The sequence below is a fragment of the Polypterus senegalus genome, chromosome 16, assembly GCF_016835505.1.
Source record: "Polypterus senegalus isolate Bchr_013 chromosome 16, ASM1683550v1, whole genome shotgun sequence".
Taxonomy (NCBI): domain Eukaryota; kingdom Metazoa; phylum Chordata; class Cladistia; order Polypteriformes; family Polypteridae; genus Polypterus; species Polypterus senegalus.
This window is the reverse complement of record NC_053169.1, coordinates 63,258,491-63,279,761: the sequence shown is the minus strand read 5'-3', so window position 1 is coordinate 63,279,761 and position 21,271 is coordinate 63,258,491. Positions and strand designations below refer to the sequence as shown.

The following is a 21,271-nucleotide window of genomic DNA, read 5'->3' as shown; positions in this document are numbered from 1 at the left end:
TAACGCCAGCGAACACATCTCTCTATACTATATAAAAGAAAAAGGCAACTTTCCTTTCTTTACACCTTTTATCCCAAACCAAAGCCTTTCTCTGTTAACAGTGCAGAGGACACAAAACTAATTTTCTTTAAATGCCGGTAAAGCACATTACCAGAGGCACAAATTTGAACGTTCACATAGAAAATGTAATTTCTATACCACAGCCGTCGTGTAGCGCCTTTCAAAAGGGATCTACTACCGAGAGATGATCCATATATATTTTAGCTGCTGTTAGTTACTTACCTGTTGTGTTACACAGTCTTTAAAATGTAGTTTACCCGCAACCACTCCAGTAGGCTCAATGTACCTGTACTTCTTAAAACGTTAATGTTTTACTGTTTAATAACTTATAGACTATATTTTATTATTTTTCCCTTGCACTCAGTGACCAAAGCTATACACACACATATAGACACATACACACATACACACAAGTATATATATGTGTGTATATATATGTGTGTGTGTGTGTGTGTGTGTGTGTGTGTGTGTGTGTGTGTGTGTGTGTGTATATATATATGACAGCAGCAATCCAAGCTTTGAGAAAACAGTAAAAAGGAGGCGTGTCAGACGTCGTGGTACATTTTCTGATGCAGCTACCGAAAACAACTTCGTGGACGCTGCCGCCAAATACACAAAACAATTACTTTGACAATCATGTTACATTATTTTTAAAATGTTTCCTTTTCTTTTCATAACTTCTTAAACACATGACATCGCTGCGAAGCGCGGGTATTTTGCGCTATATATATATAGATATAGATATAGATATAGATATATAGATAGATATGAGAACAACACTCATATCAATGACAAAACAATTACATTAACAATCATGTAACGTTATTTTTTAAATTTTTCCTTTTCTTTTTAGTACCTTCTTTAACACACTACTTCTCCGCTGCGAAGCGCGGGTATTATGTATGTATGTATGTATGTGCGTGCGTGCGAAGGACGGGGTTGAACGGCGCTAGTTCAGTACGCACTGCCTGCTTATGTGCCCGCCCCCAACTCCCTACCTGAGTCGCTTTTGTCCGTGTACAGTCCACACGCACCTGTGAGTCACGTTGACTGTTAATTTTCCAAACACCACCTCAGTCGGTTTCCACGTTGACTTTTCATTGTTCTTTGCGGTTCTGGGTGCTTTTTTATATATATTCCATCAAGTCACCCGGCGGGGGGGCGTGGGGTGGGGGGTGAATTGGGTGAGGGATGAGGTTACAAAGGGCAGAAACGTAATCAGTGCGAGCGTATGACCCGCACGTACTGGGAATTTCCGTTCGTGGGGAACAATCGCAAGCCACGGTCTCCATCACGAATGGGATTCAACAGCTTACCCACGCCGGGTAGACACACGTTGATACATTCAGTGTAGCGCTTGCAGTACCGGACATACAAGTGCATCACAGACCTGTTAATGCTCAATCTCACGTGGCTGAAAGCCACTTGTCCCTCTAAGAATTTGGACGCCGACGGGCGTGTTGGGTTGTGTAACTATTTAGCAGGCGGGAGTCTCGTTCGCTAGGAAATAAGCATCCAAATCGCTCCACTAAGTAAGAACTGCCATGCACCACCACCCACAGAATCGAGAAAGAGCTGTCAATCCTCTCCGTGTCCGGGCCGGGTGAGGTTTCCTGTGTTGAGTCAAATGAAGCGAAAGGCTCCACATCTGGTGGTGCCCTTCTGTCAATTCCTTTAAGTTTCAGCTTTGAAACCATACTCCCTACCCCCGAACCCAAAGACTTTGGTTACCCTTTTGGCTGCCGCCTGTTCACCCTGCATTGGTGAATCAGGTGAGACGGTAATGAAACAGAGGCACAGGGCTTATTGGTTTTTAAAGACTGCTTTCTTCTTTGGGTTTTAACCAATGCACGGAATGAACCAACACACAATCGTCTGTGCGGCGCACAGGCGCAGAGGGTGGAACGGGAGGAGAGGAGGAAGACATCCACTCCGCTCCCTCCGTCATGCTAGTCTGCTGATTTCTCGTTCAGTATACACCGCCTGCTCAAGTGCCCACCTCCAACTCGTCACTCGAAGTCGTTGTCGTCTTTGTACAGTGCAGATGCACCTGTGAGGCTAAGGTTGCCACCCGTCGTTTAAAATACGGAATCGTCCCGTATTTGAGAATGAAATTGCGCGTTCCGTGGTCTTGGCCCCCAAGGGATGTGGCCCCCGCTGCAGTATGCGTCCCTTATTTGTTTGTATTAAAAGTGGTAACCCTACCTGTGACTCACGAAGACTTTTCATTGCTCTGTGCGGTTTTGGCTGCCTTTCTATATATAATCCACCAAGACGCCCGACCACGGCAGGAGGGGGGGTGTGTACAAAGTGCAGGAGCATCTAAGAAGACGCATGTTTGTCGCGGATGCGAATTGCTGTATGTAGCGTGTAAAACAGTTTGCTATGAGCAACAGTTTCGTTAATGACATTTCTCCAAAAAAACCCGACTGATAGAAACAAACAGTTACCTGAAGCAGGAATTTCTATAACATTGAAAGAAGTGTTGTTTCCATGAAATACATTTGAAGCGGCAGCCATGGAGGGCAAAAGAATAGTCAACGTGGCTCACAGCTGGGTTTGGACCGCAGCACAGACCAAAGCGAGTGAGTATGTGTTTGATGAGCTGTTTGATTTGGCGGGCAGTGGTCTGAGGTGTGTTCCTGAGCACGTGGGAGGAGGGGTAGAGTTTGTGGGCGGGCTTCGTTGTTCCTTCGCATGGTTTTTCATGGTGGACGCGGTTGGTGTCGAAACCGAAAAGAATAATGAAAAGTCAACATGGCTTAGACGTGCATGTGGACTCCTAGCACAGACGAAAGGGACTAACTGGGTGGTCGGTGAGTTTTTGCGTCCGGGCACATGGGTAGGCAGTGTGAATGCGTAGAGAGCGTGGGTAGACGCGGGCCGGTGAAAAAGGAGTGTTGGTGGGCAGGAAAACGTCTTCCGTGTTCCTGCAGGAGCATCTAAGAAGACGCATGTTTGTCGCGGATGCGAATTGCTGTATGTAGCGTGTAAAACAGTTTGCTATGGTGCAAGCGGTCATGCGTTGTAACCGAAAACTCTTAGACTGCTTACTTCATTGTGTTTTAACCTCAGTTGTAAATGATTGTTTTAAAGATCCCATGAGATACCCCTCGCAAACCGTTACACACGCTGCATATGGCGATTCACCTCCGCGAGAAACATGCCTCTATGAACAGTCAACGTAGCTCGAGGTGCATGACATGAACATGGCATTAACCTGACCTGCACCGCATATGGCCTCCACGACAGACGAATATAAATGACGCCACTTTTTTGTGTCCTCGCGTCCGACTTGGTGGGCGTGGCCATGCGAAGTTGTCGTCATATCCAATGGTCTTGGAGTTGGTGGGCGTGGCTCCTTCCTGCGTGCGCCATAGGTGTCTCACTTGTCGGTGGCTTAGTGAATCCACGCACCTTCCTGCATGCTTTTCATGGTTGTCTTGCCTTAGTGAATTATATATATATAGATTGTAAGAAAATGCAGAGTTGGCGGTTTCGTCTTGCGGTTGTACTTGCCCTCCTTGTCTATTAGCGGCTAAGCAGCTTTCTCTCTCGTTTGGTTTTTCCATTGTCAAAGTTAAACCGCCAAGGAAAGACCAATGGATGGAGAGGTGCGAAGGAATTTATGGTGGCCCAGGATTACAAGTTTTTCCGTAGGCTTCAGGGATTCTAGTGTTAAGCCCTATCATTCATTTAAAGTTATCTCCTTGGATTTTCCTTCTCTTTTTTTTTTTTTTTTCCTCCAGTGTTCTTCTCTCCAATCTTTTCAATGTTATTTCAGCTTTATACTCGCATTGAATGCATCATTTTCTTGATGTCTAGTCTATTTATTTTCACTGATTTGAGTGTCTGTATCAGTGCTAATAAAAGGTTAATCTTCTCCATGTCCTAATGTCTGTGTTTTGGCTTGTTTCCTCTCTTCAGTTTTGTTAATTCAAGCTTTTCTTTGATATGTGTACTTGCTCAATCTCATAACCTCATTCAGATTCATTGCCCTCTCCTGGATTTTTATTGTTTTTTAGCTAACTGGTTAAAGTTACATCGTTATCCTTAAGAATAGTTTTAGTTACAGCAAAAGTTTAATATTATCTCACACGTGATTTCATTAAAATATAATATATAATATGTTTAAAAAGTCATACATTAATTAACTAGTTTTCTTACCATACAGCAACAAATTCATGCTTAGGCAAGTAAAACTAGACAGTCTTAACTTTAAATTGCTGGTTTAAGGAATATTTTATGCCCTAAAGAGTTTTTGGCATTATTGAACCTAAAATAAAATTCCCCAAAATAAATGGCTATTATTCTGCTTATGTAGTAAAGGAGATGCAAATAGCTGAAGCGTAATGTTTATAACTCCAAATGTTTTAACAGAAAGTCTTTACATGAATAAAAAACTTATACCATACCAAAATCAACTAAATAAAACACAGAAAACATTTTATATGTACAACCCAGGAATCAGTAGTTTTGTTTGTGCCAATCTGGCAGCTGCCAGTTTTCTAAGTTTAGATGTCATATCCCATAGTTTTTTGCAAAGTTCAAGTGTTTGGCACAAGGTGTCCCCATTTTTGGAAATATTTGGCGTCCTATTTTGGAAGCAATTAGTCTCTTGTACCTAAACAATCTCTCAAAACAAGTATTGAGTTATTAAGCCATGAAGAGGAGATTTTGTCCAGTCTGCAGTAGGCCACAGCCAGTATTTTATTTTATCTTTTGAGGAATCATTTTCTTACTGCCACATGCCCTGTCAAACTTGCTGCACAAAGTCTCCTCTTCACTGTAGAAGTTGAGACTTGCCCTTTTAGACTTTACCCTCCCATTTAAAGTTGGTTCCTACTTCCGGTGCAAGTCTTTTAATAGAAAATGCAAAGACAAAAACTGACTGACTGAATGAATGATTAACACAATGAAAAGTTTATAAAGGCCTTATTGAAAGTGTACACATTTTAATTTTTTATTTTTATTGCAGTTACATGTTTTGGAATACATACATGAAAATGAATACATTCATGGTGACATAAAAGCTGCAAATATACTTCTTGGATTCAAAGATTCTAATAAGGTAAGACATCAGGCATTAGCTATTTATAGTTTACTAGCAAAATACCCGCGCTTCACAGCGGAGAAGTAATGTGTTAAAGAAGTAATGAAAAAGAAAAGGATACATTTCAATAAAAACGTATATATTATATAATAATATATATATATACACACACACGCATAAACATATACATATATACACACACACACACACACATATATATATATATATATATATATATATATATATATATATATATATATATATATATATATATATATATGTATGTATATATATATATATATATATATATATATATATATATACATATATAGAGATAGATACTAGCAGCGGAAAAGTAGTGTGTTAAAGAAGTTCTGAAAAAGAAAGGAAAAATTTTAAAAATAACATAACATGATTGTTAATGTAATTGTTTTGTCAATGATATGAGTGTTGTTGATATATCTATATCTATATAAACTGCTCAAAAAAATTAAAGGAACACTTTGAAAACACATCAGATCTCAATGGGAAAAAGAAATCCTCCTGGATATCTATACTGATATAGACTGGGTAATGTGTTAGGAACGAAAGGATGCCACATCGTTGATGGAAATGAAAATGATCAACCTACAGAGCCCCGAATTCAAAGACGCCCCAAAAATCAGAGTGAAAAAATTATGTGGCAGGCTAGTCCAATTTGCCAAAATTTAATTGCAGCAACTCAAATTGTAATGCAGCACTTTGTATGGCCCCTGTGTTCTTGTATACATGCCTGACAACATCGGTGCATGCTTCTAATGAGATGACAGATGGTGTTGTGGGGGATCTCCTCCCAGATCTGGAGCAGGGCATCACTGAGCTCCTGGACAGTCTGTGGTGCAACCTGGTGGCATTGGATGGACCAAAACATAATGTCCCAGAGGTGTTCTATTGGATTTAGGTCAGGAAAGTGTGGTGGCCAGTCAATGGCATCAATTCCTTCATCCTCCAGGAACTGCCTGCATACTCTCACCACATGAGGCCAGGAATTGTTGTGCACCAGGAGCCACTGTACCAGCATAGGGTCTGACAGTGGGTCCAAGGATTTCATCCTGATACCTAATGGCAGCCAAGGTGCCTTTGTCAAGCCTGTAGCGGTCTGTGTGACCCTCCATGGATATGCCTCCCCAGACAATCATTAACCCACCACCAAACTGCTCATGCTGAATGATGTTACAGGCAGCATAATGTTCTCCATGGCTTCTCCAGACCCTTTCACTTCTGTCACGTGCTCAGGGTGAACCTGCTCTCATCTGTAAAAGCACAGGGCACCAGTGGTGCATCTGCCAATTCTGGTATTCTATGGCGAATGCCAATCAAGCAGCATGCTGCTGGGCAGTGAGCTCAGGGCCCATTAGAGGACATGGGGCCCTTGGGTCACCCTCATGAAGTCTTTCTGGTTGTTTGGTCAGAGACATTCACACCAGTGGCCTGCTGGAGGTCATTTTGTAGGGCTCTGCAGTGCTCATCCTGTTCCTCCTTGCCCAAAGGAGCAGATACTGGTCCTGCTGATGGGTTATGGACCATCTATGGCCCTCTCCAGCTCTCCTAGAGTAACTGCTTGTCTCCTTGAATCTCCTCCATGCCCTTGAGACTGTGCAGGGAGACACAGCAAACCTTCTGGCAATGACACGTATTGATGTGCCATCCTGGAGAAGTTGGACTACCTGTGCAACCTCTGTAGGGTCCAGGTATCGCCTCATGCTACCAGTAGTGACACTGACTGTAGCCAAATGCAAAACTAGTGAAGAAACAGTCAGAAAAGATGAGGAGGGAAAAATGTCAGTGGCCTCCACCTGTTAAACCATTCCTGTTTTGGGGGTCATCTCATTGTTGCCCCTCTAGTGCATCTGTTGTTAATTTCATTAACACCACAGCAGCTGAAACTGATTAACAACCCCCTCTGCTACTTAACTGACCAGATTAATATCCCATAAGTTTCATTGACTTTATGCTATACTCTGATTAAAAAGTGTTCCTTTAATTCTTTTGAGCAGTAATAATAAATAATAATAATTCATTACATTTATATAGCGCTATATATATTTATATTTATTTATTTTTTATATGCATGTATGTGCCCTACCCAGGATTGGTTCCTGCCTTGCGCCCAGTGTTGGCTGAGATTGGCTCCAGCAGACCCCCGTGACCCTGTGGTCGGATTCAACGGGTTGGGAAATGGATGGATATTCCAGCGCTGACTTTGTATATTCCGACGCTGACTTTATATATTCAAGCGCTGACTTTATATATTCCGAAATATTCCAACGCCGTCTTTATATACTCAGGTTTTGACTTTATATATTTGGGAATGACTTTATATACAGTGGTGTGAAAAACTATTTGCCCCCTTCCTGATTTCTTATTCTTTTGCATGTTTGTCACACAAAATGTTTCTGATCATCAAACACATTTAACCATTAGTCAAACATAACACAAGTAAACACAAAATGCAGTTTTTAAATGATGGTTTTTATTATTTAGGGAGAAAAAAAATCCAAACCTACATGGCCCTGTGTGAAAAAGTAATTGCCCCCTGAACCTAATAACTGGTTGGGCCACCCTTAGCAGCAATAACTGCAATCAAGCGTTTGCGATAACTTGCAATGAGTCTTTTACAGCGCTCTGGATGAATTTTGGCCCACTCATCTTTGCAGAATTGTTGTAATTCAGCTTTATTTGAGGGTTTTCTAGCATGAACCGCCTTTTTAAGGTCATGCCATAGCATCTCAATTGGATTCAGGTCAGGACTTTGACTAGGCCACTCCAAAGTCTTCATTTTGTTTTTCTTCAGCCATTCAGAGGTGGATTTGCTGGTGTGTTTTGGGTCATTGTCCTGTTGCAGCACCCAAGATCATTTCAGCTTGAGTTGACGAACAGATGGCCGGACATTCTCCTTCAGGATTTTTTGGTAGACAGTAGAATTCATGGTTCCATCTATCACAGCAAGCCTTCCAGGTCCTGAAGCAGCAAAACAACCCCAGACCATCACACTACCACCACCATATTTTACTGTTGGTATGATGTTCTTTTGTGAAATGCTGTGTTCCTTTTACGCCAGATGTAACGGACATTTGCCTTCCAAAAATTTCAACTTTTGTCTCATCAGTCCACAAGGTATTTTCCCAAAAGTCTTGGCAATCATTGAGATGTTTCTTAGCAAAATTGAGATGAGCCCTAATGTTCTTTTTGCTTAACAGTGGTTTGCGTCTTGGAAATCTGCCATGCAGGCCGTTTTTGCCCAGTCTCTTTCTTATGGTGGAGTCGTGAACACTGACCTTAATAGAGGCAAGTGAGGCCTGCAGTTCTTTAGACGTTGTCCTGGGGTCTTTTGTGACCTCTCGGATGAGTCGTCTCTGCGCTCTTGGGGTAATTTTGGTCGGCCGGCCACTCCTGGGAAGGTTCACCACTGTTCCATGTTTTTGCCATTTGTGGATAATGGCTCTCACTGTGGTTCGCTGGAGTCCCAAAGCTTTAGAAATGGCTTTATAACCTTTACCAGACTGATAGATCTCAATTACTTCTGTTCTCATTTGTTCCTGAATTTCTTTGGATCTTGGCATGATGTCTAGCTTTTGAGGTGCTTTTGGTCTACTTCTCTGTGTCAGGCAGCTCCTATTTAAGTGATTTCTTGATTGAAACAGGTGTGGCAGTAATCAGGCCTGGGGTGGCTACGGAAATTGAACTCAGGTGTGATACACCACAGTTAGGTTATTTTTAACAAGGGGCAATTACTTTTTCACACAGGGCCATGTAGGTTTGGATTTTTTTTCTCCCTAAATAATAAAAACCATCATTTAAAAACAGCATTTTGTGTTTACTTGTGTTATATTTGACTAATGGTTAAATGTGTTTGATGATCAGAAACATTTTGTGTGACAAACATGCAAAAGAATAAGAAATCAGGAAGGGGGCAAATAGTTTTTCACACCACTGTATACAAGTTTTGACTTTATATAGTTAAATTTAGTCATCATTGCATAACTTTTTCATTACCATAGAAATTTCAAGACTAAATTCAACTTCCATTCCTAACAAAGATATTTCTGGCGACTAAATAGAACCCGCTTATATCTAAATTCAAGCTATTGAGCTGTCGCATGCTTGCCTGAATAAGTCACCCTCGCTTCGCTCTGTACTTTTTTACCGTTCATTTAATCATGGCTAGTGGCGGAAATATTATAAAATGGAAGGAGGATTACACAGAGTATTGCTTTATCAAAACAATTATTGATGGCGAATCGATTATTCATAAAGCTTCAATTGGTGATCTGTTTTTCTGTGTTAACCTCATATTTTTTCATACTTCTTCTCAAACCAAGGGGGTGCGAGGGTAAAATGAATCGGGAAGCGCTGATCAATGTAATCTGTGTACCAGGAAATAATGCATTGACAGAAGTTCCCCTTTGCTTGTAATGCAAAGTGTGATTAAATGCGTGATTTTTTAACACATTATGGAGCACATGCATCGAAGCTTCTTAGCTGTGCTTGCGCTAAGAAAAGGAAACATTTTAAAAATAACGTAACACGATTGTCAATGTAACCTTTTGTAAGTAGTGCCTGGAGGATTCAGTGTGGAGAAACTCTAGAGACAGCGTGTGTATTAACTTGTGGATTTTTCTGTGAGTATTTGGTGGCAGCATCACAAAGTCGCTTCCGTAACACTGCGTTAGCTGCGGAGCTCAGCTCAGAACGAAATGAGGTGAATGGGAGGGGAAATGATGACGTGACTCCCCCAACCGCAATAACTGTCAATCCCCCACAAACACAGTCTCTCGGAATTTGCATAAGCACAGCCCTTCACCTGCAATTTTAGCTTCGTTACAAAGTGATCAAAACTCTTGTTTATATCCTGCGTCCTCTCATTAAACTTGTATCCTGCATTACCCGTGGGCATGACAAACGCCAGCGGCAGCCTGTCTATGAACTTAATTTAAACTTTAGGTTTACATCGTGCTTTGTTTCCTAAGTAGCAGCACCTCATGAATATGGTTGTATATGTCACTCGCTCGCTTCTTAATGTTTCTCAATTATATAATGCATGTTTTCTTCAGCGCTTTTTGGAGCTCTTCCTGGTTTTCTACGTGCTGCGTTGACGGTCAGTTCACGTGATTACATGGGAGGCGTGATGATGTCACACGAAACTCCGCCCCCACGGCTTTCGAGCTCAACTCCATTACTGTATATAGAAAAAAATATCTTCCATTTATGACCATTACACGTAGAATTTTGAAATGAAACCTGCCCAACTTCTGTAAGGAATGAGCCTGCCAAATTTCAGCCTTCTACCTACACTGGAACTTGGAGAGGGCTTTGCCTTTTATTATATATATATATATATATATATACACACACAGACAGGTCCTTCTCAAAAAATTAGCATATTGTGATAAAGTTCATTATTTTCTGTAATGTACTGATAAACATTAGACTTCCATATATTTTAGATTCATTACACACAACTGAAGTAGTTCAAGCCTTTTATTGTTTTAATATTGATGATTTTGGCATACAGCTCATGAAAACCCAAAATTCCTGTCTCAAAAAATTTACATATTTCATCCGACCAATAAAAGAAAAGTGTTTTTAATGCAAAAAAAGTCAGCCTTCAAATAATTATGTTCAGTTATGCACTCAATACTTGGTCGGGAATCCTTTTGCAGAAATGACTGCTTCAATGCGGCGTGGCATGGAGGCAATCAGCCTGTCGCACTGCTGAGGTGTTATGGAGGCCCAGGATGCTTCGATAGCGGCCTTAAGCTTATCCAGAGTGTTGGGTCTTGTGTCTCTCAACTTTCTCTTCACAATATCCCACAGATTCTCTATGGGGTTCAGGTCAGGAGAGTTGGCAGGCCAATTGAGCACAGTAATACCATGGTCAGTAAACCATTTACCAGTGGTTTTGGCACTGTGAGCAGGTGTCAGGTCGTGCTGAAAAATGAAATCTTCATCTCCATAAAGCTTTTCAGCAGATGGAAGCATGAAGTGCTCCAAAATCTCCTGATAGCTAGCTGCATTGACCCTGCCCTTGATAAAACACAGTGGACCAACACCAGCAGCTGACATGGCACCCCAGACCATCACTGACTGCGGGTACTTGACACTGGACTTCAGGCATTTTGGTATTTCCCTCTCCCCAGTGTTCCTCCAGACTCTGGCACCTTGATTTCCGAATGACATGCAAAATGTGCTTTCATCCGAAAAAAGTACTTTGGACCACTGAGCAACAGTCCAGTGCTGCTTCTCTGTAGCCCTGGTCAGGCGCTTCTGCCGCTGTTTCTGGTTCAACAGTGGCTTGACCTGGGGAATGCGCACCTGTAGCCGATTTCCTGCACACGCCTGTACACGGTGGCTCTGGATGTTTCTACTCCAGACTCAGTCCACTGCTTCCGCAGGTCCCCCAAGGTCTGGAATCGGTCCTTCTCCACGATCTTCCTCAGGGTCCAGTCACCTCTTCTCGTTGTGCAGCGTTTTCTGCCACACTTTTTCTTTCCCACAGACTTCCCACTGAGGTGCCTTGATACAACACTCTGGGAACAGCCTATTCGTTCAGAAATTTCTTTCTGTGTCTTATACTCTTGCTTGAGGGTGTCAATGATGGCCTTCTGGACAGCAGTCAGGTCGGCAGTCTTCCCCATGATTGTGGTTTTGAGTAATGAACCAGGCTGGGAATTTTAAAAGCCTCAGGATTCTTTTGTTGGTGTTTAGAGTTAATTAGTTGATTCAGATGATTAGGTTAATAGCTCGTTTAGAGAACCTTTTCATGATATGCTAATTTTTTGAGATAGGAATTTTGGGTTTTCATGAGCTGTATGCTAAAATCATCAATATTAAAACAATAAAAGGCTTGAACTACTTCAGTTGTGTGTAATGAATCTAAAATATATGAAAGTCTAATGTTTATCCGTACTTTACAGAAAATAATGAACTTTATCACAATATGCTAATTTTTTGAGAAGGACCTGTGTGTGTGTATGTATATATGTATGTATATATGTATATATATATATATATATATATATATATATATATATATATATATATATATATATATATATATATATATATATATATATATATATATATATATGTATATATATATATGTATATGTATATATATATATATATATATATATATATGTATATGTATATATATGTATATATGTATATGTATATATATGTATAATATTAATATATATATATATATAAAACATACATACAGTGGAACCTCGGTATAGGTATACGTCCTTAACCCGTTCCAGACCCTTTGACTTATACCAAACAAATTTTTCCCATAAGAAATAATGGGAAAATGATTAATCCGTTCCCATAAAAAAAAAAAAAAATCCTATTGTTATTGACATATTATACATTGATGGGGTTGTATAAAATAATTTAAACACTGCTTAATACTAAAATCCATAAATACAAAAGTAATTAGATGAAATAAATGAAAATTTTACCTCACATTACTTTTTAACAACATCTTTGTTTTTCACAATCGTAGATACTGTCGTTCTTGGCAAACGGTATGCAACAGTCATGTCCCAGATACGCATGCCACCTTCATACTTTTCAACAATCAATTCAAATTTATATAAAAAAACACAAAATCACGTTGTGACGATGCAGGTTTGCTGTATGCTCCCATCTGCTGCCGGGTAGCCCTTGAATCCTACACCGTCGGTAATGTGCCTAGCTGCTATCCTCATCGGTAACAACAAAGCAAGGGGATGGTGAAAAAGTGCCAAGTGCTTTTATTAAAACAATTAACAAAACAAGGTGTTCAAATTAAAGTGCAGTCTCCAAAGTTCCAATAAATAATCCATAAAATCAGAAGTGAAAGCGTGGAGGTTAAAAACAATAGAAAAAAGTCTTCTTAAAAACAACGAAGTTAAAAGCAGGAAGCATTCTTTAAAAAAAAAATAAATAAATAAATAAAAAACCAAGAAGCCAGGTGCCAGCTTCCCAACTGGGGAGTCGCCCTACTTGCAGCTGACCTTCGTTCTGCCTGCTTCAGCCACTTCATCCATGCACGCTCTCGCTCGCTCACTCTCTCGCGTCCGTTCTCTCTTTTTACTCCCCTTCAAGCCAACTCGCGCTTCTATTTATCAAGATAAGCAGCCCTCTCTCTCTCACTCACTCAACCTCCCGTCTTTTTCTTTTACTCCCCTTCTAGCTGACTCGCGCTTCTGTTTATCAAGATAAGCAGCCCCAGGAACAATCATGAATGCGGACAGTCCCTCACAAGTGCACTTTGGTGAGAAACGGCCACATCGCTAATTGCCCTGACAACCTTCAGCCATATAACCACCACGCCCCCTCACCAAGCTGCGAGCGCGGTGATTATTTATTTTAAAGCTGGACTTTGACAGGAGCTGTGGACCCGCTATATCACACACATGAAAGTTCACAGGGTTATAGCGCGGGTTGTTCATTATATATATGTTCATATTATATACTAGCAAAATACCCACGCTTATTAAGTACTGCATTCAAATTTTTATTAAGAAGAAAATTTAACCTTTTTAAACTGAGGGAAAATATGCCAATAATTATTTGTTAAGGATCTCTTTGTATATCATGTTGTCAGTTCGGTCCTCCGGTTGTAACATGACCAAGCTGTGCGCTGAGCTTACTCTTGAGCATGCAACTTACTGCTGCTGTCATAATCGGTTTGGGTTTCATGGTTTGTTTCAGCTACGACAGTATTTGTAGCACTTGTGTTGAATAGACATTTGGCATCTGTCAAGCGTTGTAAGTATACAACCAGTTTCATCGATAACTTCACATCCAGCTTTTGAGAGTTTAAACATTCATAAACATCAAAGTGTCCACTACTGAAATCGTCACCTGTCAATCTAAGATGTTTAAGAGGCATTGGCAGTTTTCGAAAGGTGTAAAATATTTGGCCATTTCGGTACACTTGAAAGCGACAACCGAACAATTCAGCGGCAGCCATCAACTCACATGCAGAACCATAGATTAAGCATTTCACTCTTATAGTGCTCCTGTGTAGTATAATCATCTCCTGTACCATCATCAGTCCACACCTTGAACCTGTCCCAGTCATTCAATACATAAGACACAATGTTCCTCTGGATATCAAGAGTGAGCCTGATATGGCCGTAACAAAGAGAATGGAAAAGGTAGGTGCCATCTCCGGGCATGGAAACCACTCGGAAAGTGACAGTTCTTTGATCGATAGTGATCACCTCGATAGACATGGTAATGGGGGTTGGAATGATAAAGGAAATGGGTACCTGAGCAATGTAAAGTAAGTCTAAAATACCTATACAATAAATATAATTGTAATAAACAAACAATAAAACAGCGGAGAAGCCGTGGAATAAACAAAAAGGCTGTAGTTATCAGTAGGGAGACGTGAATCCCGTGGCGAAGCAAGGAAGGGAATATAGAGACCGGAGCGACGGACGGTCTTATATAGGCAGGCAGCCAACAACGTGGGAGGCGTTGGGATGGGGGACCCAACACCACCTCACACGGTGACCGAGCTGCAGGCTATGGACGTATATATGTACGTAAGTAGGATTTAGTTAGCGTTGGGAACCTGTGTACCAAATTTCTTGAAGATGGGCCCAAAAGTAACAAAGACTGTTGAAAAGTTCAATATGGCGGATGACAGTGGCGTCATACACCACCGAAATAAGTATGTACATTGGTTTCGGTTAGCGCAGAGAAGCTGCCTAACAAATTTCGTGAAGATGGGGCCATGAATAAGAAAGTTCAGTATGGCGGACGTTGATGACCGTTATGACCGTTACTTGTAGAATTTCGAAATGAAACCTTAACGTTTGTAAGGCAGCTGTAAAGAATAAGCCTGCTAAATTTCAGCTTTCTACCTACATGGGAAGTTGGAGAATTAGTGATCAGTCAGTCAGTGAGGGCTTTGCCTTTTATTAGTATAGATATATTATAAATATATATATATTTATTTATTTATATTTATTTATTAAGGGTGGGACTCAATTAAAAAAATTAATCTAATTAGAGTCTTTGTAATTAATTAATCTTGATTAATCGTATGTAATCGCACAAGAAAATTTGCCCCAAAGCGCAAATTTTTTTTTTTTAATTTAAAAGGGTTTTAGTGGGCGACAGAATCAAATAATAGACATCGACATGAATATTGTAAACTCAAGCTCTTTTGATTTCTGGAAAAAAAAAATGCATTTAAACTGCCTTTCAATTCAAAACGGAAACAAAAATATCATCCCTGCCTAAAATTGGGCAGACTTAAAAATAAAGTGGTATTTTAAGTACTTTAAGTACATTTTCAGAATGGTATTGTCTTTAAATAATAATAACAAAAATTTCAATATAAAGTGCATGTTTTCTTCTTAAAAAAATTAGGCAGAAATATAAAAGTTAGTTTGACCAGCTTCACTTTTAAACTCTGAGTAACCTTAGCCAAAATTATTTTGTACATTAGGCTAAAACAGTGTGATCATTTCTAATTTTGTAATTAGATGTAATTAGAATTACTAACGGTCACAGAAGTCCAATGATCCCCAGTAAGAGCCACAAAGTCCGCTTTCTGTAATGGACCTAATTTTGCTTGCTTTTCAGTGTCATAAAGCTGTTGAATTTTACTAGAAATAGTCTTTCTGCAAGTTGGATCACCTGACGCTAACTGTAGCACATTTTCTTACCCCCTATCTTCCACCACTGTTAGTAGTCTACAGTCCAAAGCACTCCATTTTGCGAGAGTATTTGTAAGTTTAACCGATGTTGACTTACTAATTTTGGTCCTGAAGCCAGTCATTTCATCAGGTTTTGGCTGCTGACACCTTTTGTTGGTACTCAAACCCGTACTGCTAGTGCTAACAGCATACACAGTTTCTGTGCTCGCTGTACCATGTTTTGCATTTAGATGGTATCGTAAAGTTGAAGTGCTTTGGTGGTATGCAAACTCCTTTTTGCACAGTTTGCACAAAACCAAGCTTTTATCAAGGCTTCCGTCTGGTCGTCTTTTGAAATTAAATTTATCTCCGATCAGTCCTAGCAACTTGCTTTCTTTCGACTCTTACAGTTTTGTACCTCTGATGTGTGCATCAGTGTAATCGATGTACCAGGAAATCGTGCATTAACAAAAGTTCCCCTTTGCTTGGAATGCAAAGTGTGATTAAATGCGTTTGAGTACATGCATCGAAGCTTCTCAGGTGTGGTTGTGCTAAGAAAAGGAAACATTTTAAAAATAATGTAACATGATTGTCAATGTAATAGTTTTGTGACCGTTATGAGTGTTGCTGTCATCAAGAATTTGATTATCATTATTTCTTTGAATCAGGTTCGTATTTGGAGAATGTGTTGTGTTCAAGTTATATTCCATGTTTGTCAACCGTTGTAAAGATAACAGGTTTCATTCATCGAAGTGTTCACTACCCAAATCAGTAATCGTGAATCTAAGATGTTTAACAGGCATTCCCAGTATTAAGTTGTGGATTTGCCTGCGAATATTTAGCGGCAGCGTGTCTATGAACTTGTGAAATTTCCTGTGAGTATTTAGCGGCACCATCTCTATTAACTTGTGGATCTGCCTGCGAGTATTTAGTGACAGAGTCTCTATGTGTGTGTATGAACTTAATTTAATCTTTTCTAGTCCTGCAAAGTCAGTTGACATGAGCCGCTCGTACTCGTGCTATCTCGTGATGTCCACGGCTTTATTTAATGTTAGCTAAGACCTGGCACTTAAAATTGCTGTAGCAAGAAACTTTTAACTCTGTTACAAAGTGATCCAAAGTCTCGTTTATACCTCGTGTGTTCTCATTAAACTTGTATCTCGCGAATATCGTATTCGTCGTAGGCATGACAAACGGCAGCGGGAGCATGTTTATAAACTTAATTTAAACTTACAGTTCACACCGCGCTTTGTTTCCGCAGTAGCTGCAGTTATGAATATGCTTGTTTGCTTCACTCGCTTCATAATCTTTTGCTGCCTTCTCAATTGTGAAATGCGTTTTTTGTTCAACGCTCTTTGGAGCTCTTCCTTGTTCTCCACGTACTTACGTAGGAGGCGTGATGATGCGACATACAACTCCGCCTCCCACGGCCATCGACCTGCAGTCTATTACCGTATATGGACAAAAATAGGTTCCAGTTATTACCATTACGCGTAGAATTTCGAAATGACACCTGACCAACCTTGATTGACGGATGATTTCTGTTGCTAATCAACAAGCTGAAAGTATATACCAACATTTTATCTTTACTACTTTTAGTTCTAATCTAAATATTAGTCCTAAGAAGTGCCTTAATTCTCATTACAGCATGCTCAGGATTTAAAATAAATCTTATGTGTTTTCAATATATTATGGAGCAGTGATATTGGTTTTTACATTCTGGATGGGAAGGGTATATCTGCTTTTTTTCTTTTTTTTTTTTTAAGCCAGAAAAAAGTCGCAGGGGTACCCGTTTAGTCTCTCCTAACCAAAGCACCAGTAATTCATAAATGCACTTGCTTTTGCTGTCCTCTTGTTATGGTTATGGCAGGATATATTTTTTTTGAAAAAAGTAGCTAGCAACTTTCAAAGCATTCTACAGCAACAGGAAAGTTATCTTGAGACTGAACTTGCAAATGCTTTTTGAATCAGATAAATCAGAATGGTCAATTTTTGTTTTTGAAAAGATGTGTGAATGTTGGCGCGTGGCTAGTTGGCGCCTTCAAAAAGCAGTTCTATCTTGGCAGAGAGCAAACATTTTCTCAAAATACAATGCATACACTTTTTTTTTCTGGATGTAGTATTTTGAATTCAAAGCAGACACTATTTAGCCTTTTATTAATAACTTACTGCAAAACTACAGGCTAAACCTGGGTTCAATATCTCATTCTTGTTATAAGTTCATTCATTGACAAACTTTCTAGCTGCCTTCTGGTTCATAACTACAAATAAAAGTGACCCCTTCATCTCACACTAGCTGGAAGAATTAACACTGTTAAGATGAATATTCTTCCTAAGCTCCTTTTTTATTTCAAAACATACCAATATACATTAATAAATCGTTCTTTAAGCAATTAGATTCAACAATAACCTCATTTATTTGGAATTCTAAACATCCACGCATCAAAAGAGCGACCCTACAAAGACAAAAGGCAGAAGGCGGCATGGCTCTACCTAACTTCCAGTTTTATTACTGGGCAGCAAATATACAGTCGATAAGAACCTGGACACAACTAGAAGAACATACACAGGCATGGACCGCAATAGAAGTAAAATCCTGCAGTACTTCTTTGTATTCCTTGCTTTGTGCTCCAATAAACACACGTTATCGGCAATACACTAATAACCCAATTGTGCTCCACTCACTTAGAATCTGGAACCAATGTAGAAAGCATTTTAAGACGGAGAAGCTTCTTTCTGTGGCACCCCTGCAAAAGAACCACCTCTTTCAACCCTCACAAACATATGCAGTTTTAATATCTGGAAAAATTTGGAATTAACTTGCTTAGAGACCTTTATATAGACAACGTCTTTGCATCCTATGAACAATTACGTTCCAAATTTAACATTCCAGCTACAAATTTCTTTCACTATCTTCAAATCAGGAACTTTGTTAAACAGAACCTTCCAGATTTTCCTCATCTTGCACCCTCATCCACGCTGGAAAAATTATTGCTCAATTTCAAGGAGTTAGACTCCATCTCTACAATATATAAAATCCTTTTACAATCCCTTCCTTTCAAAGATCCAAGAGGACACTGGGAAAATGACCTCTCAATTAATATATCAGAAAAGGAGTGGAAAGTAGCAATGCAGAGAATTCACTCAAGCTCCATATGCACAAAGCATACAATTATACAACTCAAAATTATATATCGAGCACATCTGTCTCGACTAAAACTCTCAAAATGTTTCCAGGGCATGATCCAACCTGCGAACGTTGCAACCAAGCCCCAGCCTCACTAGGTCACATGTTCTGGGCCTGCTCCAAATTAACATTATTCTGGACAAAAATTTTTAATTACCTCTCAGACAGTCTTGGACTCACAATCCCTCCTAACCCATTAACAGCTGTGTTTGGGGTTCTTCCAGAGGGTCTTAAAGTGGAGAAAGACAAACAAACTGTGATTGCATTCACTACACTGTTGGCACGCAGACTTATTCTGATAAACTGGAAGAACCCAAACTCTCCTCTTTAAGTCAGTGGGAAACTGATGTGTTATATTATTTAAAATTGGAAAAAATCAAATACTCAGTTAGAGGATCTGTGCAGACTTTTTTCAAAACATGGCAGGATCTAATCAGTAATATTTTGAAATGATTTTATAAAGCACAGAGAATTTGTTGATTTAGGTATTTTTAAAAGCCTTAAATTTTATACCGTTTGGCTTGCTCTCTCTCTCAAGGGTGGGGATCGATCTGTTCTTAGCATAATTCTTTTTTTTGTAAAAACTTGATTGCTATGTATTGATTGTAATAAAATTAATAAATAAATAAATAAATAAAAAAAAAAAAAAAAGTGACCCATACATATTTATATAATTAAAAAACCTAAATGTTTGTTTATTTATTTATTACGAATAATCATCAACTAATATTGATACAATGTCATTTTGCTTTGAATTACACAGATTAATAATCAATCAATATTGACAGAAGTTGTAATTCTACTTTTAATTTTACAGTTGTATTTGGCAGATTATGGTCTATCATACAGATATTCTCCAAACCAAATCCATAAAAAGTATGAGGAACGTCCTAAGAAGGGTCACAATGGGACAATTGAGTACACAAGTATAGATGCTCATAAAGGTGTAGGTATGTACAATAATTTTTTTTTATTTATCTTACCTTTTTTATACAATATATTTTCACTTCAAGCATTTGTATATTTCTGAGAAACTGAAAAGTCATAGGACAGAAAAAAATGTACATTTTGTAGTTTCAACAGAAAACATCATAGTCCAAGGAGACTCCTGTCTAATCTCATCTGTCAACCTGTCCATTACGAATGCAAATAAGAAAGGGCTCAGAGATGATCCCTGATGTAATCCCACCTCCACATTGAATGTATCCGTCACTCCTACCACAGACCTCACCACTGTCACACTTCCCTTATACATATCATGTACCACTCTTACATACTTCTCTGCCACTCCCAACTTCCTCATACAATAACACAACTCCTCTCGGGGCACCCTGGCATGTACTTTCTCCAGGTCCACAAACACACAATGCAACTCCTTCTGGCCTTCTCTGTACTTCTCCATTAACATCCTCAGAGCAAACATTGCATCTGTTGTGCTCTTTCTTGGCATGAAACCATACTGCTGCTCACTAATCACCACTTCACCTCTTAACCTAGCTTCCACTACTCTTTCCCATAACTTCATGCTGTGGCTCATCAGTTTTATCCCCCTATAGTCACTACAGCTCTGCACATTCCCCTTATTCTTTGAAATTGGTACCAGTACACTTCTTCGTCGCTCCTCAGGCATCCTCTCACTTTCCAAGATTCCATGAAACAATCTGGTTAAAAACTTCATTGCCATCTCTCCGAAACACCAGGTATGTCATCTGGACCAACGGCTTTTCCATTCTTCATCCTCTTTATAGCTGTCCTTACTTCCTCCTTGCTACTCCGTTGCACTTCCTAAATTACTATCTCCATATTATCCAATCTTCTTCTCTCTCTCTCATTCTCTTCAATCATCAGCCTCTCGAAGTACTCTTTTCATCTTCTTAACCCATCCTACTTGCTTGTGAGTAAGTTTCCATCTTTATCCTTCATCACCCTAACCTGCTGCACATCTTTCCCAGCATGGTCCCTCTGTCTATCCAATCAGTACAGGTCCTTTTCTCCCTCCTTAGTGTCCAGCCTCTTATACAACTCATCATATGCCTTTTCTTTAGCCTTCGCCACCTCTCACTTCACCTTACGCCTTAGCTCCTTGTATTCTTGTCTACTTTCTGCATCTCTGACTATACCACTTCTTCTGCCCAAACCTCTTCCTCTGTATACTCTCCTGTACTTCCCCATTCCACCACCAGGTTTCCTTTTCCTCCTCCATCTGACCAGATATTATGCCAAGCACGCTTCTTGCTGTTACCCTTACCTTCTGCTGTAGATGCCCAGCTGTCTGTTAACTGTTCATTG

At 39.7% G+C, this 21,271-nt stretch overlaps 1 protein-coding gene across 7 annotated transcripts in view; it reads left to right on the top strand.

Annotated features, from left to right (window-relative positions):
* The window catches only part of vrk2 (VRK serine/threonine kinase 2), a 178,042-nt gene that overhangs the window by 51,559 nt on the left and 105,212 nt on the right, over positions 1–21,271 (top strand). For 6 of the 7 annotated variants that reach the window (XM_039738965.1, XM_039738964.1, XM_039738961.1 and 3 more), the window contains exons 7-8: positions 5,039–5,131; positions 19,800–19,932. In XM_039738965.1, coding sequence (XP_039594899.1) covers positions 5,039–5,131; positions 19,800–19,932 — 226 coding nt within the window. The remainder of the gene's footprint in view (positions 1–5,038; positions 5,132–19,799; positions 19,933–21,271) is intronic. The other variant, XM_039738962.1, reaches the window with a different exon arrangement.